The sequence below is a fragment of the Sinocyclocheilus grahami genome, unplaced genomic scaffold (assembly GCF_001515645.1).
Source record: "Sinocyclocheilus grahami isolate Dianchi unplaced genomic scaffold, SAMN03320097.WGS_v1.1 scaffold1047.1, whole genome shotgun sequence".
Classification (NCBI taxonomy): Eukaryota; Metazoa; Chordata; class Actinopteri; order Cypriniformes; family Cyprinidae; genus Sinocyclocheilus; species Sinocyclocheilus grahami.
Genome location: NW_015506226.1, coordinates 93,535 through 110,543, shown reverse-complemented (window position 1 = coordinate 110,543; position 17,009 = coordinate 93,535). Strand labels below are relative to the sequence as shown.

The window sequence follows — 17,009 nt, the reverse complement described above, 5'->3', positions numbered from 1 at the left end:
AGCTGAGTCCTTAGCCATCTTCAAGAATCGGCTAAAAACACACCTCTTCCATCTTTATTTGACCCTCTAACTCTAGCCCTCTCTATTCTAATACTATTCTTTAAAAAAAAATGGTCCCTTTTTTGACTTGCACTCTATTAATTTGCTGCTTGTTTTCTTAAAAAAAAAAAACTAACACTTGCTTTCTAATCTTTTTGTATTCTATCTGTTTTCTTTTAATTTATTATACAATTAACAAAAGCAAAAAAGACCTCTAACACTAGCTTGCTCTATTCTTTTTCTATTCTATCTGTTTTCTTTTTATTTATTATATTATTTAAAAAACCCTTACTACGTGTACTGCGTTAAGCTAACTGAGACTTGTTATAGCACTTGTATATCATTGCTCTTTTGTTTATTTTGACTGCTTCCATTGTCCTCATTTGTAAGTCACTTTGGATAAAAGCGTCTGCTAAATTACTAAACGTAATGTAAATGTAAATTCCATGGATTTTAAAATAATTTTTTAAAAATAATTTGCAGGAACATTTAAGAAATTCAAGTACATTCATATTGAGGATCATTCTGCACACTTAAGTGTTAAAATACTTTCAAGGCAATTAGGCAATTTTATGTTTAACCTGAGTGTAGCCCACACAGACTGTGAGTTGAGATGATAAGCTGTTATAACTGGCTTTTGTCTAGTTCTTTAATGGTTGAATAGAGAGCTGGCATGATTAACTGTGAACAGTTGTTTAAGAATTATTTTATTTGTTTTACTATCCCAGCAGAGCATTTATCAGTGACTTTGTAGGACTTGGAAAGGACTTTACATCTTTAGTAGCTTGCTATTAGGAGTTTTTCAGTGGAAATTGGAGAGTTTTCATTAAGCTCAGTTCCCGTCACTTCTGGGGTGCCCCAGGGCTCAATTCTGGGTCCAATCTTATTTTCTTTATATTTACTCCCTCTCCGCTTAATTTTTGAGTCCCATAAAATTTAATATCATATTTATGCCGATGATACTCGTAATGAAATTAACTCATTTGTAAGGGAATTAATTATTATTAATTCATTCAGGTTTTAAAAGGACTCGAATCTGAAAATTCTGAGTCAACCTGATTAAAGCTGAATTCAAATCTTATAGTTTACACTTTAAATCAACGACTCATCCAGCGAGACATTAACGTCTGTGTATATTAACGATTCTGTTCATATTAATTCGTGGCCAACGACACATGAACAAAATGGTAATGTTATTAATTTTGAGCAAGGTAACAAGGATCTTGGCAAATGTTTTAACCTTAAAATTATATGACACCAAACAATGATTCTTTATAAATGAAACATTAATTTTATTGGCTATTCTAGATTACATCAAATTTAAGCTAAAACACACATACACACAAACATACAGTTTCTTTAGAATGAGAGTTGACGGGGTTGCATGAAGTTTTAAAGTTCTAACTCGTTTTCACGAGTGATTTAAATTCTCCTGAGAGAATTCACAAAGCAGAGAATTTTAGCTTATGTTTACTGCTTAAAGTAACTCGACACCAGTTCAGCAGTGATAAGATTTTGTTTGTTTACTTGCGTTCTGCTTGGTTGACGGCTGAAAAGCTGAGATGATGTCGTTGCTGACACGGGCTTCCTGTATGGCTGCTGAGGGAACCCCATTGCTGATTGGTTACTGAGGTGATGTTTGGATGACGTCCTTTTGGGAGACCCCTCGTTGGATTGGTTGGTCTCTTGATGCCAGAAGCTTGAGCAGTTTTGCTACAGTCTGAGTTTGCGAGACTCAGAGTTCTTTGACGATCGCGAAGTTTCCCTGAAGTGTTTGAGTTTTAGATGACCGATCGCTTTGATGGTAAACGTGTGAGCACAAGGTGGAGTGCTCTTAACACGGCAACAGGCGAAAGCAAGCAAGCCAATCTGTTCTGCATTGGGTTTTGATCCGCTGCATAAGTCCGTCCCACAACGCAATCTCCCAATCGCCTTCTTGCAAGGCAGAGCATACATACATACATTAACAAGAGGCTCCAATTTATTATGTGGAGAAATGAAGATTTGCAGGTTTTGTTAATAACTTCTATATAGTGTTGTACAACACATACTGTTTGAAATAACAGCTTTTCACTTATTTCAATATTCTGCAATTATCACAAGTTTACATTCAATACTAAACTTCACATATCTTACACACATATTAATAACCTCATTTCCTAAAAAGGGTAATAAACACTGATTAAAGTTGCACAGATTACATGAACACATCAAGCATATATACATAAGACATACAACATATTATTTGTGAATCTATTGCTCCGATACTTTCAAATGATTGTCTTATGAATCGTCTGTGTAAGTTCGTGTCCCTTTTTTTGGAATGCAGGGGGGAAAGGGGAGGTGTCCTGAGGTCATGCCCATGTCAAGCGAGTGTGGATCTGCCATCCTTCTGCTGGACAGGAAGCTCTAAAATTGTCTCTTTTGTTGATCGGATTTAGCAATTTATCTGTTAAATGGTCAGGGGTATCACACATCTGGTCCTTGAAAGCCCATAAAACAAAGACAGTTTTGTATCCTCGTTTGAGTTAGGAGTCTTTTATTTGAGTCTCTTGAGAGATACGCTATATAGGACAGGAACTGCTTCAACACTTCACTGACCCTGCATGAGTTTTACGACCGCAGCTGGTGGCATAGGGCTCCTCAGTTTGTCTCAATGGATTGTGATTGTTTCATGTGTGACTCGCTAGTGTAAGTGGGTTCGTTGTAAGACAGAGATCCTACACTCAGCTCTATTTTCCTTTAAAATCAGGTACTGATTCAGTGTCCTCTCTGCTAGCTTGTTTAGAGGACATTAAGGTTTGGATGGACAATAATTTCCTTCAGCTAAATCAGAAAAAGACTGAAGTTATGTTGTTTGGCCCTTCACACCTTTTAAATAATCTAAGTTCTACCCTGGGCCCCCTTCAAGAAAACATTCATGATAAAGTAAAAAATCTGGGAGTTACCCTTGACCCAGAGTTAAAATTTGACAAACAAATCAATTCTGTAGTTAGAGCCAGTTTTCTGCAGTTTAGGGGACTTCGCAAGTTTAAAAATATTCTGAGCTTTAGTGATTTGGAGACCGTTATTCATGCATTAATCTCAACCAGGTTGGACTATTGTAACTCTCTATATGCTGGAATAAATCAGTCCTCGCTCTTGCGCTTGCAACCAGAACGCCGTGGCTCATTTTTTAACAGGGACAAAAAAGAGAGAACATATCACACCTGTGTTAGCATCACTTCATTGGTTACCTGTGCAATTCAGAGTTGATTTTAAGGTTTTAGTATTTGTATTTAAATCACTTCATGGTCTTGCCCCTGCTTATATTTCAGATCTTCTCCATTCCTACTATTCTGAGAGAACACTTAGATCTTCCACCCAGATGTTAGTAAATGTTCCAAAATCTCGACTTAAATCCAAAGGTGACAGGGCTTTCTCAGTTTTTGGTCCAAAGCTCTGGAATTCCCTACCATTGTCTATTAGACTATCCCCTACTCTATCCACATTTAAATCTTCTCTTAAAACATATTTTTTTTCTCAGGCATATGCTTAATTTGATCATATTTTAGTTTTAATTTTGTTTTATCTTGCGTGGTGATGTTTTGTTTTGTTTTAACTTTATTAATTTTTGTTCTGTTTTCTTTTGATTTATTTTATTAGTATTTCAATTGTATTGTATGAGGATGTTTTTGTCTCGTATGTTGTGCAGCACTTTGGTCAGCATTTATGTTGTTTTAAAGGGCTATATACGTAAACTTGACCTTGACCTTGACCTATTGTGGTCAGTTTATAGTATATTGTTATCAGTGGCGCCTCCAGGATTTTTTTATAGGGTGGCCGAAAGGGCCAGTAAAAATGTTAGGGTGGCACAAAAATGTTGCATGTCTAAATCTAATGTCAGGCAATAATTTTTGGCGTTACCATTAATTCTGGGAGCATATAATGTTATAGGCTTCAAAACTTCAGTATTTCTATTCTCTGTATAGAGTAAAATCTAAAAAAGTCAGTCTGCAATTCAACTGCAAGTACCCCATGTTTATTTGAAGTGCAAATTCCTTTCAAATGAGAGTAAAAGTAAACAAGAAAGCATAGATGTTTAACACATCACTTCATTAAAATAATTGTTACACTGTTGAGAGCGTATTCTACAGTACACATCATACAAGTTTATTAGATTTACTATTAATATAGTGTTTCGTTAATGTCTGTGTTAATTTATAAAATAAAATTATCATTCTAAAAAAACTCCACTCTTTCTGTTTGGGGGGGCCAATGGGGTGGCCAGTGTCATTTTACCTATGGGCCCTGCACCTCTGGCCGCTCAACGGGAGCCTTCGTGCCTCCCAGAGCGAGTCTTAAACACAATTTCGGAGGCTAGAGCTCCGTTTACGAGACGCCTCTATGCCTTAAAGTGGTCTTTTTTCTCCGTCTGGTGTTTAAACCGCGGCAAAGACCCTCTCACTTCCGAATTAGCAGAGGTGCTGTCTTTTCTACAAGAGCTGCTGGATAAGGCTCCCCATCCACGCTCAAAGTCTATGTGGCAGCTATAGCGGCCTCTCATGTCCCTATTGAGGGCCAATCAGTGGGCAAAAATAGCGCAGTCATACGCTTCCTGAAGGGTGCAAGGAGGCTGAATCCGCCTTGTCCCCTACCGTCCCTTCATGGGACCTGCCCACTGTGCTGAGGGCCCTGAAGGGCCCCGCTTTCAAACCGCTACAAGCCGCCAACATTAGGTCGCTATCGCTAAAGACTGCTCTGCTTCTAGCACTAGCATCAGTAAAGCGAATAGGAGACCTAGAGGCGCTCTCAATTAACGCTGCCTGTCTGGAGCTTCTCTATAAGCATTGGTTGCTTATGGAAGTTATACCTTTAGTCATTCTACTACATTAGCACGGTGTAATTGGACTGTTCCCAGTACGAGTGAAGTATCGAAAGGGAACGTACTCGGTTATTAACGTAACCTCGGTTCCCTGTGATATAGGAACGAGTACTGTGTTGCTAGCCGTAATTTTTCAGCTCTCTATTCTTTTTTGCTTAAGGTTTTTCATTCCCCGTCTTGATTGTGTTGTCTTGTGTTCCTGTTGAGTCTTGTCCTGTTCGGTGGTCCTGTTCTGTATGTAGTGTTTCCCCATTCTAGTCCTGCCCTGCCGCCTGTGGTTCCCTGCCCACTGGTTCCCTCTTCCTGGCAGCCAGACTGGTTCAGATTTAGTGTTCAAGTAACAGATTTCTACTTCCTTGTGCCTCGCCTGGTCTTCACCACTATCTGCCTGGTCCTGCCACCTCATCTGCAGTTGTCCAACTTGTTGTCATCCAGGGCTGGTTCCAGCAGTCATCGTTTCCTGTATCCCCTGTTATTGGACTGTTTCACGCCACCCTTGTGGCTTGTCTGTTTTGTTAATAAACCCAATCATTGTTCATCTGCATTTGGGTCCTCACTCATAGATCCTGATAGGTAATTTACTCTCCCCCATGTCATCCAAGATGTTAACGTCTTTCTTTCTTCAGTTGCAAAGAAATGAAGGTTTATGAGGAAAATGTTCCAGAATTTTTCCCCATATAATGGACTTCAATGGTGGAATACAAATACACTACAAACTGAAATACAAGTTTTTATTTTTTTTTAGAAAATGACTGATCTTTTTGTTAGATAAAAACCCTATTCCTCGGCTGGGATCGTGTACAGGAGAGTCCTTTGAAGCTGCATTGAAACTCCAATTTGGACCTTCAACCTGTTGGTCACCATTTAAGCTCATTATATGGAGAAAAATTCTTGTAATGTTTTCCTCAAAAACCTTAATTTCTTTGCGACTGAAGACAGCAATACATGAACATCTTGGATGACATGGTGGTGAGTAAATTATCAGAAAGTTTTTTTTCTGGAAGTGAACTAATCCTTTAATTCTATAAAACCTAATGCCATTTTAAATGTAATTTAAGCTTTTTATTACACAGTTACATCCAAGTAATTATCTATCAATTAATGTAACTTTATATACAGTACTAAATCACAGTGAGACACATAGCATACAAATGGCCTTTAGATCATTGATAACCTTGCACCTTTTGATAGTGTGCTGGCAGGTTATAATGGCACCATCTTTGCCTATGGCCAGACTGGAAGTGGGAAGACCTTTACAATCACTGGAGGTGCAGAGCACTACAACGATCGAGGGATCATCCCCAGAACTCTTTCGTACCTTTATCAGCATTTCAGCAAGGTCAGTAGACAATTTCATTATATTTCTGAAAAAAATAGAATATATGTATTCAGCAAAAAAATGAAGTAATCTAGGCTAGAATCAAGATTTAGCTGGTGAACTGTTTTGATCTTCCCTGGTATACCTTGTTTAGTTAGTTGTATATCTGTTTGCAGGACAGCAGCATGATCTATACAACCCACATATCTTACCTGGAAATCTACAATGAGACTGGCTATGATCTACTGAATCCCCAACATGAGGCATCTCGTCTGGAGGACTTACCGTAAAGTCTTTGTTTTAACCCTAACTAATTTAATCAGTATTTCAGATCTGTAATCAGTAATAATTTTCCAATATGGCCACATTCATATACTAGTTACATCAATGCAAATAGTTGTTTTAGAATAATATATTGTTGCTTAAGCCTCATGTATATATGTATATTATGACAATACATTAAAATAATATGATCACAAATATCAGTTTGCAATATTGTAGATGCATAATGGGCTTTTTTGCACAGAATTTTTTTTCGTTCATCCAATTAAGGGCAAGTTATTTATTTTTCATTGGCTCAAGTTAAAAAAAATACAGATGTGAATCATTACCCTAATTTGTTTTAATTGGATGAATGAAAAATTTTTTTCAGTGTGTACATCTAAGAAGCGAATGACATATAGGCTACATTTGGATTAAATAGCTTAATTGATATATATATATATATATATATATATATATATATATATATTTGGAACAAGGACATGGCATATATCTCATAATTTTCATTTATTTACTTTTCCATTTTAAGCTGTTCATTCATACACCTCTTTGTTTTGTTTTGGATCCTTAGCCATTTGATAATGTGGTCTTTTTTAACAAAAATCTAAATTGGTCATGTTGGAGTGATGCATATATGACTAATACAGTCTTTTCCACTTCATTTTAATTCCTCTGGTGTCTCTTTCTTTGCTCTGTTGACATTTAACTCAAGACCTGGGGCCCGTTCTTCGTACCTTGCTTAATACATCTGAGATGATTTGAAAGATTCCAGATCTAGTAATCATGATAATTGATCTCTGGCTAATTTGGTTCTTCAAACGAATTTGCGGATCTGATTAAAATATCTGGATTAAGTTATCTAAGATTACTTAATGTTCTCGTGTTCCCCGTAAAGGGCAGATGTATCGATACCCGAAACCACGATCAGCAATGCAGCGATTGGCTGGCGGCAAGACACAACGTAATTATATCATATAATTAAAAAAGACACCTGACTAAAATCTTGACAAATTTCTGGACCTTTATAAGGAAACAGCCAAGTGAACAAAACTACATAAATGCTATAATAGATAAATGAAATGTGCACTGTTTTTATTTGATTCATTTTTTATTTTTTACATGATTCCCAATTATTTATATTCACGATTACTAATATTTGTACAGGCTTTACATTTTTAGTTCAATGTTGTAATTAGCAATTCATGTAATGTTATCTTTGAAGCCGATTTGTTATGTGACAGCATTAAAGTTTCTTAAGGGTCAAGATCAAGTTATCTGCATCCCCTGCGCTCCATCAAGCCACTCCCATAATAGCTGTCAGCACTCAAATTAATGCACGACTCAGATTTTTACAGCATGTGTGTAAAGACTCTAATACAATTATAAAGTAATTATTTTATCAGGAATAAATCTTTCAATGAGTAAAACTGGCCGTGTCTATATTATTATAGATTACACAACATTATAATATTATTTTCAAATTATTATTATTTTAAATTATGTCCCCGGATTAGTAGGGTACTCTTGTAATAAGGTAGCAGTGGCTGGGATATATTTTAAATATCAGTTCCACTTAAAAGATGCAATCTAATCCTGTTTACATGAAATAAGCCTGCTCCCGAGCAGGTTTACGTTTACGGACCTGTTGCTATGACAGCAAGTCCAGGATGAGCTTCGACGAACCAAATAATCCAAGATCATGCCAAATCGTCAACAATCAAATCGAGCTAACTGTGTTAGCGACGTACGAAGAACGGGCCCAGGAGTCCCACAAATTGCACACTTCTGAAAATAGACTGTGCCCACTTTTGACCACACAAGCTAAACTTTCAAGGAGCAATGACACTTAAAATCCACTGTCCCTATTACAAGCAGTATCACTTATCACTTTCTTTCTATTGTTATCTCTCTCTCTCTGTATATTCATCCATATCTTTGTTCATATTTCTTTCTATGTCATTCAAAACAAAAGATGTCAATGGTATAAAATTAGAATGTCCAGCAGGCTAACTGAGCCGTTGTCTAATTGAGCTGTAATGTTGTAATTTCATGTTAGAGTTGATAACAAAACTTTAAATATTTATTTCAGATGTATCTATCTGGCATCCATCTAATTCATTTTTAATTCAATGATTAAGGAACCATGGGTGCTTGAATATGTTTTCCAATAGGATTGCTTACTTCATGTTGTTTTTCTTGTAGTTTATCACTTAGCCTGATATCAGTTCTTGTCACATCAGATGTCTTAGTTTTTGTTGTGACTCAGACACTTACATTAAATAATAATTTTAGAACCATCTGGTTCTATTCTGACTTCATGCTCTAATGAATGTTCAGGATTCAATACAAGTTTTAAGATCTGCTGACAGTATGTCAGAGATGTTGTTTATAGAGCTCAAAACCTTTATTATACCAAAAGGTAAGGACAGTATACTCAATAATGCAAACATAAGTGTAGGCTAGGGCTGCACGATAAATCGCATGCGATATTTAACGCGCATCTTGTCAGTAAAGCCGGTTCTTTAATCAGCGGTAAATCTCCAGCACCTGCGGGCTTTCACATGGAGCAGCATTGACAAGCTGCGCAAAACCACGATCATATTTTGCGCATGTTTTGCGCAGCTTGTCGGCTCTGTGTAGTTAATGCTGCTCCATGTGAAAGCCCGCAGGTGCTGGAGATTTACCGCTGATTAAAGAACCGGCTTTACTGACAAGATGCGCGTTAAATATCGCATGCGATTTATCGTGCAGCCCTAGTGCAGGCATAACAGAAAAAGACAGTTTTCCTGTCCACCTATAGCAGTTATGATGTATATGTGCATGTGTACAGTATTTCTCTGCAATCTACTGTTAAACAGCTGATGTTCATTGATTTGATGATTGACTACTTCCCTCACTCACTTTATATTTTGTTTGCTAACATTCTTAACATTTTGTCATTGACTTAGGAAGGTGACAATCATGGAAGATCCAGACCAGAACATTCACCTCAAGAACCTGTCTTTGCAACAGTCAGCCAATGAAGAGGAAGCTTTGGATTTGCTATTTTTAGGAGACACTAATCGTATGATCGCAGAGGTGAGGACATCAGTTTGTATGTAAAGGTTGATTCTGCTCTCTATTAGCGTACTACACTGGCCATGTTCTCATAGTCAGTGTTTAGGATTGACGAGTGTTTTTGTAAGAAATGTTTTTCAGAGAATAGTTTTTCACCTTTTTTCCCTCACCTTTTTCACCATATTTTCAATCTCCCAAAGGGTGTACAAAATTTCTGCACATTTACTTATTTGATATGTTTAAACCTATAACAGCAATTTGTATCCATCCATTTTTCAAATCGCTTGTCCTATATAGGGTAATAACAGCAATTATGGAACAAAAATAAAAAGATATAGTTACAAGAAAAACATGGATTGGGATCTCATTTAACAACAAGAAAAAAACAACAAAATACCTATTTATTTCTGCACTTTAAAGTTAACAAAAAAGAGGAAGAAAAAGCAACAAAGACAAAAAACAAATAGACCGTAAATTAGTTGTCATGCAGCTTGTCTGCAAACTTGCTTTTAAAAGTTAATAGATTTGCCTGAAATTTTTGATTAAAGGATTGATTATGCAAAAGGTTATAGTCTATTATAGAATACTATTGTCACTCCTTTGCGTGACTGAATGAGTATGAAAATAACCATTGCTGTATACTTAAAACATTTACACTTAGCCATCTATGAGCGTCTTCAAAAAAGGTTTTTTAGAGGTACTGAATAGTACCAGAAAATAGAGGTTTACAAATGCATCTTTGTTCAAAGTGACTGATTGATGTTGCCTTAGTGTTAATTACGTTGACAAAAAGCATGACGAAAAATGTTTGTTGACAAGCTTTTTTCTAATGACTAAGACGAGACGATGACGAGACGACAATAAAGTCAATAAACTGTGACTATATCAACATGCAATCTCGTTGATGACAAATACGAGACTAAAATGTATTTAAAAAATATAAACTATACCAAGATTTCTTTTTATTTTCGTTGGAAAAAAGAAACAAAATATTATTGCGGGCTGCTGTACACGCCTCTACTACACCAGATTTCATGTGTACGGTTGCCAGACTTCAATAGTTCAAATCCTTCAGAGCTTTTCTGTTAAAAGGATACATTTTCTGCTCAGTGTTTTGCTTGTTTTTTGCAATCTGGCAACCATGCGACTTGTCTCTATTAGAGTGTTTTAATCTGAAACAACTGGTGGACTTTTCTACTCATAAAAATGGTCAGACCTTGGATCTAGTGGTTACCAATAGTTCATTTTTGTCACTGCCTGCCTCTGTAGACTTAGGGCTGTCTGACCACTTGGCTATTCTGTTTAATATGGAATTATCATTTACAGAAATGTCATTTACACAAATGGTAAATTATGGTAAATGGAAAATCGATTGATCTTCAGTATTTTTCTGCTTTTATTGAGTCATCCGTTAGTTGTCTTTCTCCATCTGACTCCCTGGAGGACAAAGTCTGTTAAATTCTGCTCTCCTCTCTGCTTTGGACTCATTTGCACCTATGAAATCTCGATCTGTGCCCTATGTACGCTCTGCTCCTTCGTACAATAATGAGCTATGCTTTAAGGCGGCAGCTTGCTGTACGATAGAGTGTAGGTGGTGTTGTTCTGGTCTGAATGTACATCACCTAGCTTTGAAGGACCACTTAAAGGTGCACTAAGCGATTTTTGAAAAACGCTTTTGACCGCTGTGTCGGACCGAGTCCCAAAACAAACTCAGCCAATCAGCAGTAAGGGGTGTGTCTAATAATTATAGGGAGAAGAGAGCACTCAGAACATTAAAGGGGTCATATGATGTTGCTAAAAATAACATTATTTTGTGTATTTGGTGTAATGCAATGCGTTTATGCAGTTTAAGGTTCAAAAAACACATTATGTACATTATTGTTTCTCCTCTATGCCCCGCCTTTCTGAAAAGCGTCGATTTTTACAAAGCTCATCGGTCTGAAAAGCGAGGTGTGCTCTGATTGGCCAGCTATCCAGTGCGTTGTGATTGGCTGAATACCTCAAGCGTGTGACTGAAATGTTACGCCCCTTACCATTCTGTGTTTCCATGTGTGCGCGACGAGACAAAACCAATAAAACCCATTACAAACGAGGCATTTGTTGCATCCAGGGTGGACATAATTGCAGATTATAATGACTTATACTGTGTTTTTACGCTTTGCGTTGCATATTGCGCTACGTAAACATAAAACCATGTCTGCATTTGTGATCGGAGAAATTACAAACAACAAGCGCTACTCTACACTGTTCAAACTCGCGTTTGAATCATCAGTGGCAAAATCTTTAAATATAAAAAACGTACTTACATGCTGTGAGTCAGAAGCGCCAGACTGTCCTTGCAAAGTTGGAACTGCCCCACTTTATAGAAACATTATGTCCTCTTTTGGAAGGCCAAACAAAGTAGTTTCGCTTTCACAACGAAACACACAGCGGATTGAGTGAGCGGCGCTCTGCGTTTTTTTTATTATTTCAGTTCTAAGATCGACAAGGCACGAAGCTGTATGACTATTACTTCTGATGCAGCGGAACCTGCTCTCAGCACCGCTCAATTCTCTGGTGCCCCTCTTTCAAATTTCTCCACACTTGATTTAATCTCTCTGGGCAAAGAAGTTTCAGAAATGAAGGCTGGCACCTCCATTGTTGATCCTGTTCCAACCTGTTTATTTAAAGCATGTTTTGTCTGTGTGGGCACTGTTGTTTTGAGTATTGTTAATGACTCCCTGTGCTCTGGTGTTGTACCAGCAGCTTTCAAAATTGCGGCGGTTACTCCTATGCCAAAAAAAGACAAACTTTGATCTGGACAATCTAAATAATTACCATCATATTTCAAATCTTCCCTTTTTAGCCAAAATTCTTGAGAGAACAGGGGCATCTCAACTGAATACCCACCTTACACTTATCAATTTATTTGAGCCTTTTAAATCTGGCTTCAGCAAGTTTCACAGTACCGAAACAGCATTAGTGAAAGTTACTAATGATTTGTTACTTGCTACGGACTCTGACTCTTCTTGATCTCAGTGCGGCCTTGACACACTTGATCATTTTCTTTTACTCAATCGGATGAAATCGGTGTATGGCATTACTGAGACTGCATTAAATTGGTTCAAGTCTTACCTCTCGGACTATAGGCAGTTTGCCTCCATGGGTGGCTACAAGTCCAAAATTGGCCCAGTCAAGTTTGGGGTTCCCAGGGATCAATTTTGAGTCCATTAATTTTTAGTATGTATATTTTTTCTCTTGGTCATCTCCTTAGATCTCTTGGTCTTAACTATCACTTTAATGCAGATGACACCCAGGTTTACATTCACTCAAAACCGGGTGATTACGGAGCTGTTGCATTCGTTGAACATTGCATTTCTGAGATAAAAACTTGGATGACTCCACATTTTCTATGGTTATGCTCATTGGTTCAACACACCGATTACGTAAAGCTGGACCTTTAACACTTAATGTAAATATTATTATGTGCAAACGCTCATTCTTCATTCTGGAAGTAAGCTGAAGTTTAGTGATCTCCATGTGAGATGCTCAGCTTTTAAATGAAAGTGGCAATTGTATGTAATCAAAGTGCTACAATAATATGTAATCGGCATGTATGTACATGTTGGTGTTTTTGAGAAAACAACGTTTATGCGTGGTTAGTGAAAAACAAAAATTTTTAAGTCACTAGAATAAGGCCATGAAACAGATACAGAACATTTGTCCACAAGACTTTTGAGAACTGGATGTGGTAGACTAGAGTTTTTGCTACAAAATGATGTGAAAATCATCCTGCTCACTCATTCACACAAAACAATATATTGATTTAACTTTTGTAAGACATGTTTTGTGTTAGAAAGGCCGTATGTGAGGGAGTGACAATGTCCATGAATATTTAGTGATAGTTTTACTCAAATGAAAGGGTCAAATGCTCATGAAGTGACTCATGCAGTTCTAGAGATGTTCATGTATTTATGTCCTCATTAGTGAGATGGCAGACATTAATATCACCGGAAGCGTCACAAGCGTGTTTCAGTACGAGTACTACACAAAACCGAGCATCTGCGCCATTCATTAACACCGAGACACGCAGGCGGGCCGCCCCCCTAAAATAATGGCAGGGGAAACACTGGTTTTGATTATTTGTATTTTATTTACAACACAGTATAATCAAAATATACACAGTGAAGGTCAAAGACACATTGTTGAGCACACTGATCTAAACACCGAGACTTGAACACACCTTTGTGCCATTCCTGAAACCGATCCTGTTCAACTGTTGAAACAAGTAAACTATACCTGATATTTCCAATCTGTTTGCTGCTTCTTTTCATGAATTCAAGAAAAAAACAGCCCCATCATCAGTAGTCATGGAGCTTATTGTGATTGTAGCTCCACTTTTCTGTTGAATCTCTATTTTACTATCACTCTCTGTTGTTTAAAGTGATAAAATATAACTTAATTCCCACCTTATTTCTGATATTATATATCAAACTAATCTGATTAATTTGATTGTTCGCTTTTATTCTAAAATTGCGAGTGCAGCGCGCTAGCATTCATTAGCCAGTTAGCTTATTATTTGCGTTTCCATTCTTGTCTATTGCTGTTTTCTTTTGTTTTTTTTTCTCTCGCACCATTTCTTTTCTCTCTCGCTCCGTTTTCTCACGAGTTCATCAAACAACAGTGGTACGTCAGAATCATTCATCAATCACGGTGAGCAATGGCTTCTTCTCCTGCTATTGTTGTTTGCACCGCTTGCCACATGTATAGTTTTGCTCTCTCTGTCGGCGATGAGGGATTCACATGTGATAAATGCAGGGAAATATTTAGGCTGACAGAGAAGGTTTCAGAATTCGAGACACACATCCAAACTTTAATTGAGGATAGTAAGAATGTGAGGGCTCTATATACAGCTTTGGTTGCGACTAGCTCAGGGAGTCCTGTACATTGTTCGGTTCCGGTTACAAATCAGTTAATTCTCAGCACATAGAGACCTTTTCACCTAGATATCACACTATAGAGACTGTGTCTGTTCCCTGAACTAGAAAATACAAAAAATGTCCAAACCAATTTAAGAGTAACAATTTAACTGATGTTCAACAAATAAAAAACAGATGTAATACGGATAAACAAATGATAAAGCTTGGCTGATTGAATATCAGGTCCCTTTCTACGAAAGCTTTTTTTGTAAATGATATGATCACTGATCATATCCTAGATGTGCTCTGTTTGACAGAAACCTGGCTAAAATCTGATGATTACATTATTTTAAATGAGTCTTCCCCCCAAGATTACTGTTGTAAACATGAGCCACGTCCAAAAGGTAAAGGGGGAGGTGTTGCTACAACTTATAACAATATTTTCAGTATTTCTCAGAGGGCGGGCTTCAAATGTAACTCGTTTGAAGTAATGGTGCTTCATATAACTATCCAGAGAAGCACATGTTAATGATAGAGACCCTGTGATGTTTGTACTGGCTACTGTATACAGGCCACCAGGGCACCATACAGACTTTATTAAATAATTTGCTGGTTTTATATCCGAGTTAGTACTGGCTGCAGATAAAGTTTTAAATGTTGGTGATTTTAATATCCATGTTGATATTGAAAAGGATATTGGGAAAAAGATATTGGGTATTGGGATCAGTATTCATAGACATTCTGAATGAGACCTACTCATTGTCGAAATCATACTCTAGATTTAATACTGTCACATGGAATTGATGTTGATGGTGTTGAAATTATGCAGCCAAGCAATGATATCTCAGATCATTATCTAGTCTTGTGCAAACTTCATATAGCTGAAACTGTAAATTCTACTCCTTGTTACAAGTATGGTAGAACCATCATTTCTACCACAAAAGACTGCTTTGTAAGTAATCTTCCTGATTTATCTAAATTCCTTAGCATTTCCAATACCTCAGAACAACTTGATGATGTAACAGAAACTATGGACTCTCTCTTTTCTAGCATTTTAGATACAGTTGCTCCTTTACGCTTAAGGAAGATTGAGGAAAACAGTCTGACACCGTGGTATAATGAGCACACTCGCACCCTAAAGAGAGCAACCCGGAAAATGGAGCACAGCTGGAGGAAAACAAAACTAGAGGTATTTCGTATTGCTTGGCAGGAAAGTACCCTATCCTACAGAAAAACATTAAAAACCGCTAGATCTGATTTATTTTCGTCTCTTTTAGAAGAAAACAAATATAACCCCAGGTATTTATTCAATACAGTGGCTAAATTAATGAAAAATAAAGCATCAACACAAGGCTCGAAATTGCGACCATTTTGGTCGCAAATGCTCCCGAAATTTAATCTGTGCGACCTCAAAATATATTTGGGAGCATTTGTGCGAGTGCATATAATTGTTGTCGTGCGACCTGTTTGCATTTCTCTAAAAACATTCAGAGTATGTGCCTTCTGAGTGCTGATACGGTGACCTGTCTGCCGTTCTATGAAACGTTAGGCTACATAACCAATTAAACTTCGTCTTTACATTCTTAACTTTAATGCAGATTTTAGATTGGTTAATATTAGCTGTCAATCACCCAGTCACTGCTTTCCGCTAACTACCACGAAAAAAAAGAAAAGGCTGAAGAAGAGAGAAAATTAAAAGAACACTGACAGATTTTTTTTGTGAACCACCTAAAGTTACACATAATTGTGCTGATGATAGCGATCCTGTGGTGAATGTTGATCCACCAGCCGAATAGAAGGTGTACAGTTTTCGGAGAGAGTGGTTGAAAGACTTCTAGTGGCTCCGCTATGAAAATGCACTGTGCTCTATGCACTGCATTCACTGTAAAGCCTGTGGGACGGAGTTTGCAGGTAACAGCGTTCACCACAGAATCTACACATTTTGTAATTGTTGTTTTACGATGTGCGGTTTGACATTATCAAGTACAATGCAAAATCCAAACAAAACACACCTACAGAGAGTGCACGCATACATGACGTGAAGTTTATTAGGTTAGATTAGTGCGCGTGCGCATTTAGAGTGCGTTCTTTCACGGCATGATTCAGTCTAATAAAATGCATCACAAAATTCAAGATATGGGGCTTTTACATAATTTCATATAGTTCAGGGGTTGGCTGTCCCTGATATAGTTAATCAATATCACAAGAAGAGTGCTGTTTCCTTAAAAAATCAGCATGATTACAAACGTGATATTGATTTTATACAACTCTTCAATAAAAAAAAGAAGTTAATATTAAGAGACTTACGTTTTAGACACTATATTGCCTGGTTTTTGCTCTATTTCGCCAACAAAAATAATTCCAAGCACAGTCACAGCGCTGTTTTGCATCTCTGAGCAACATGAGGGCGTTTCGTTCCTGAATTAACCATTCGTTAAATGATTTGGTTCAATTGCAATGACTCACTTATTAACAGTGACTTGCTGACACCTGCTGGCAGTTTTAATTTCACATTTAAAGTTTCAAATATTTCAAATATCAGTATTCAACG

General features: G+C 37.2%; 1 protein-coding gene across 1 annotated transcript in view; it reads left to right on the top strand.

Annotated features, from left to right (window-relative positions):
- kif6 (kinesin family member 6) overlaps positions 1–17,009 on the top strand; it is a 56,045-nt gene that overhangs the window by 8,478 nt on the left and 30,558 nt on the right. Inside the window, exons 4-6 of the mRNA XM_016251475.1 lie at positions 6,095–6,242; positions 6,398–6,507; positions 9,452–9,581. Of these exons, the coding sequence (XP_016106961.1) occupies positions 6,095–6,242; positions 6,398–6,507; positions 9,452–9,581 (388 nt within the window). The remainder of the gene's footprint in view (positions 1–6,094; positions 6,243–6,397; positions 6,508–9,451; positions 9,582–17,009) is intronic.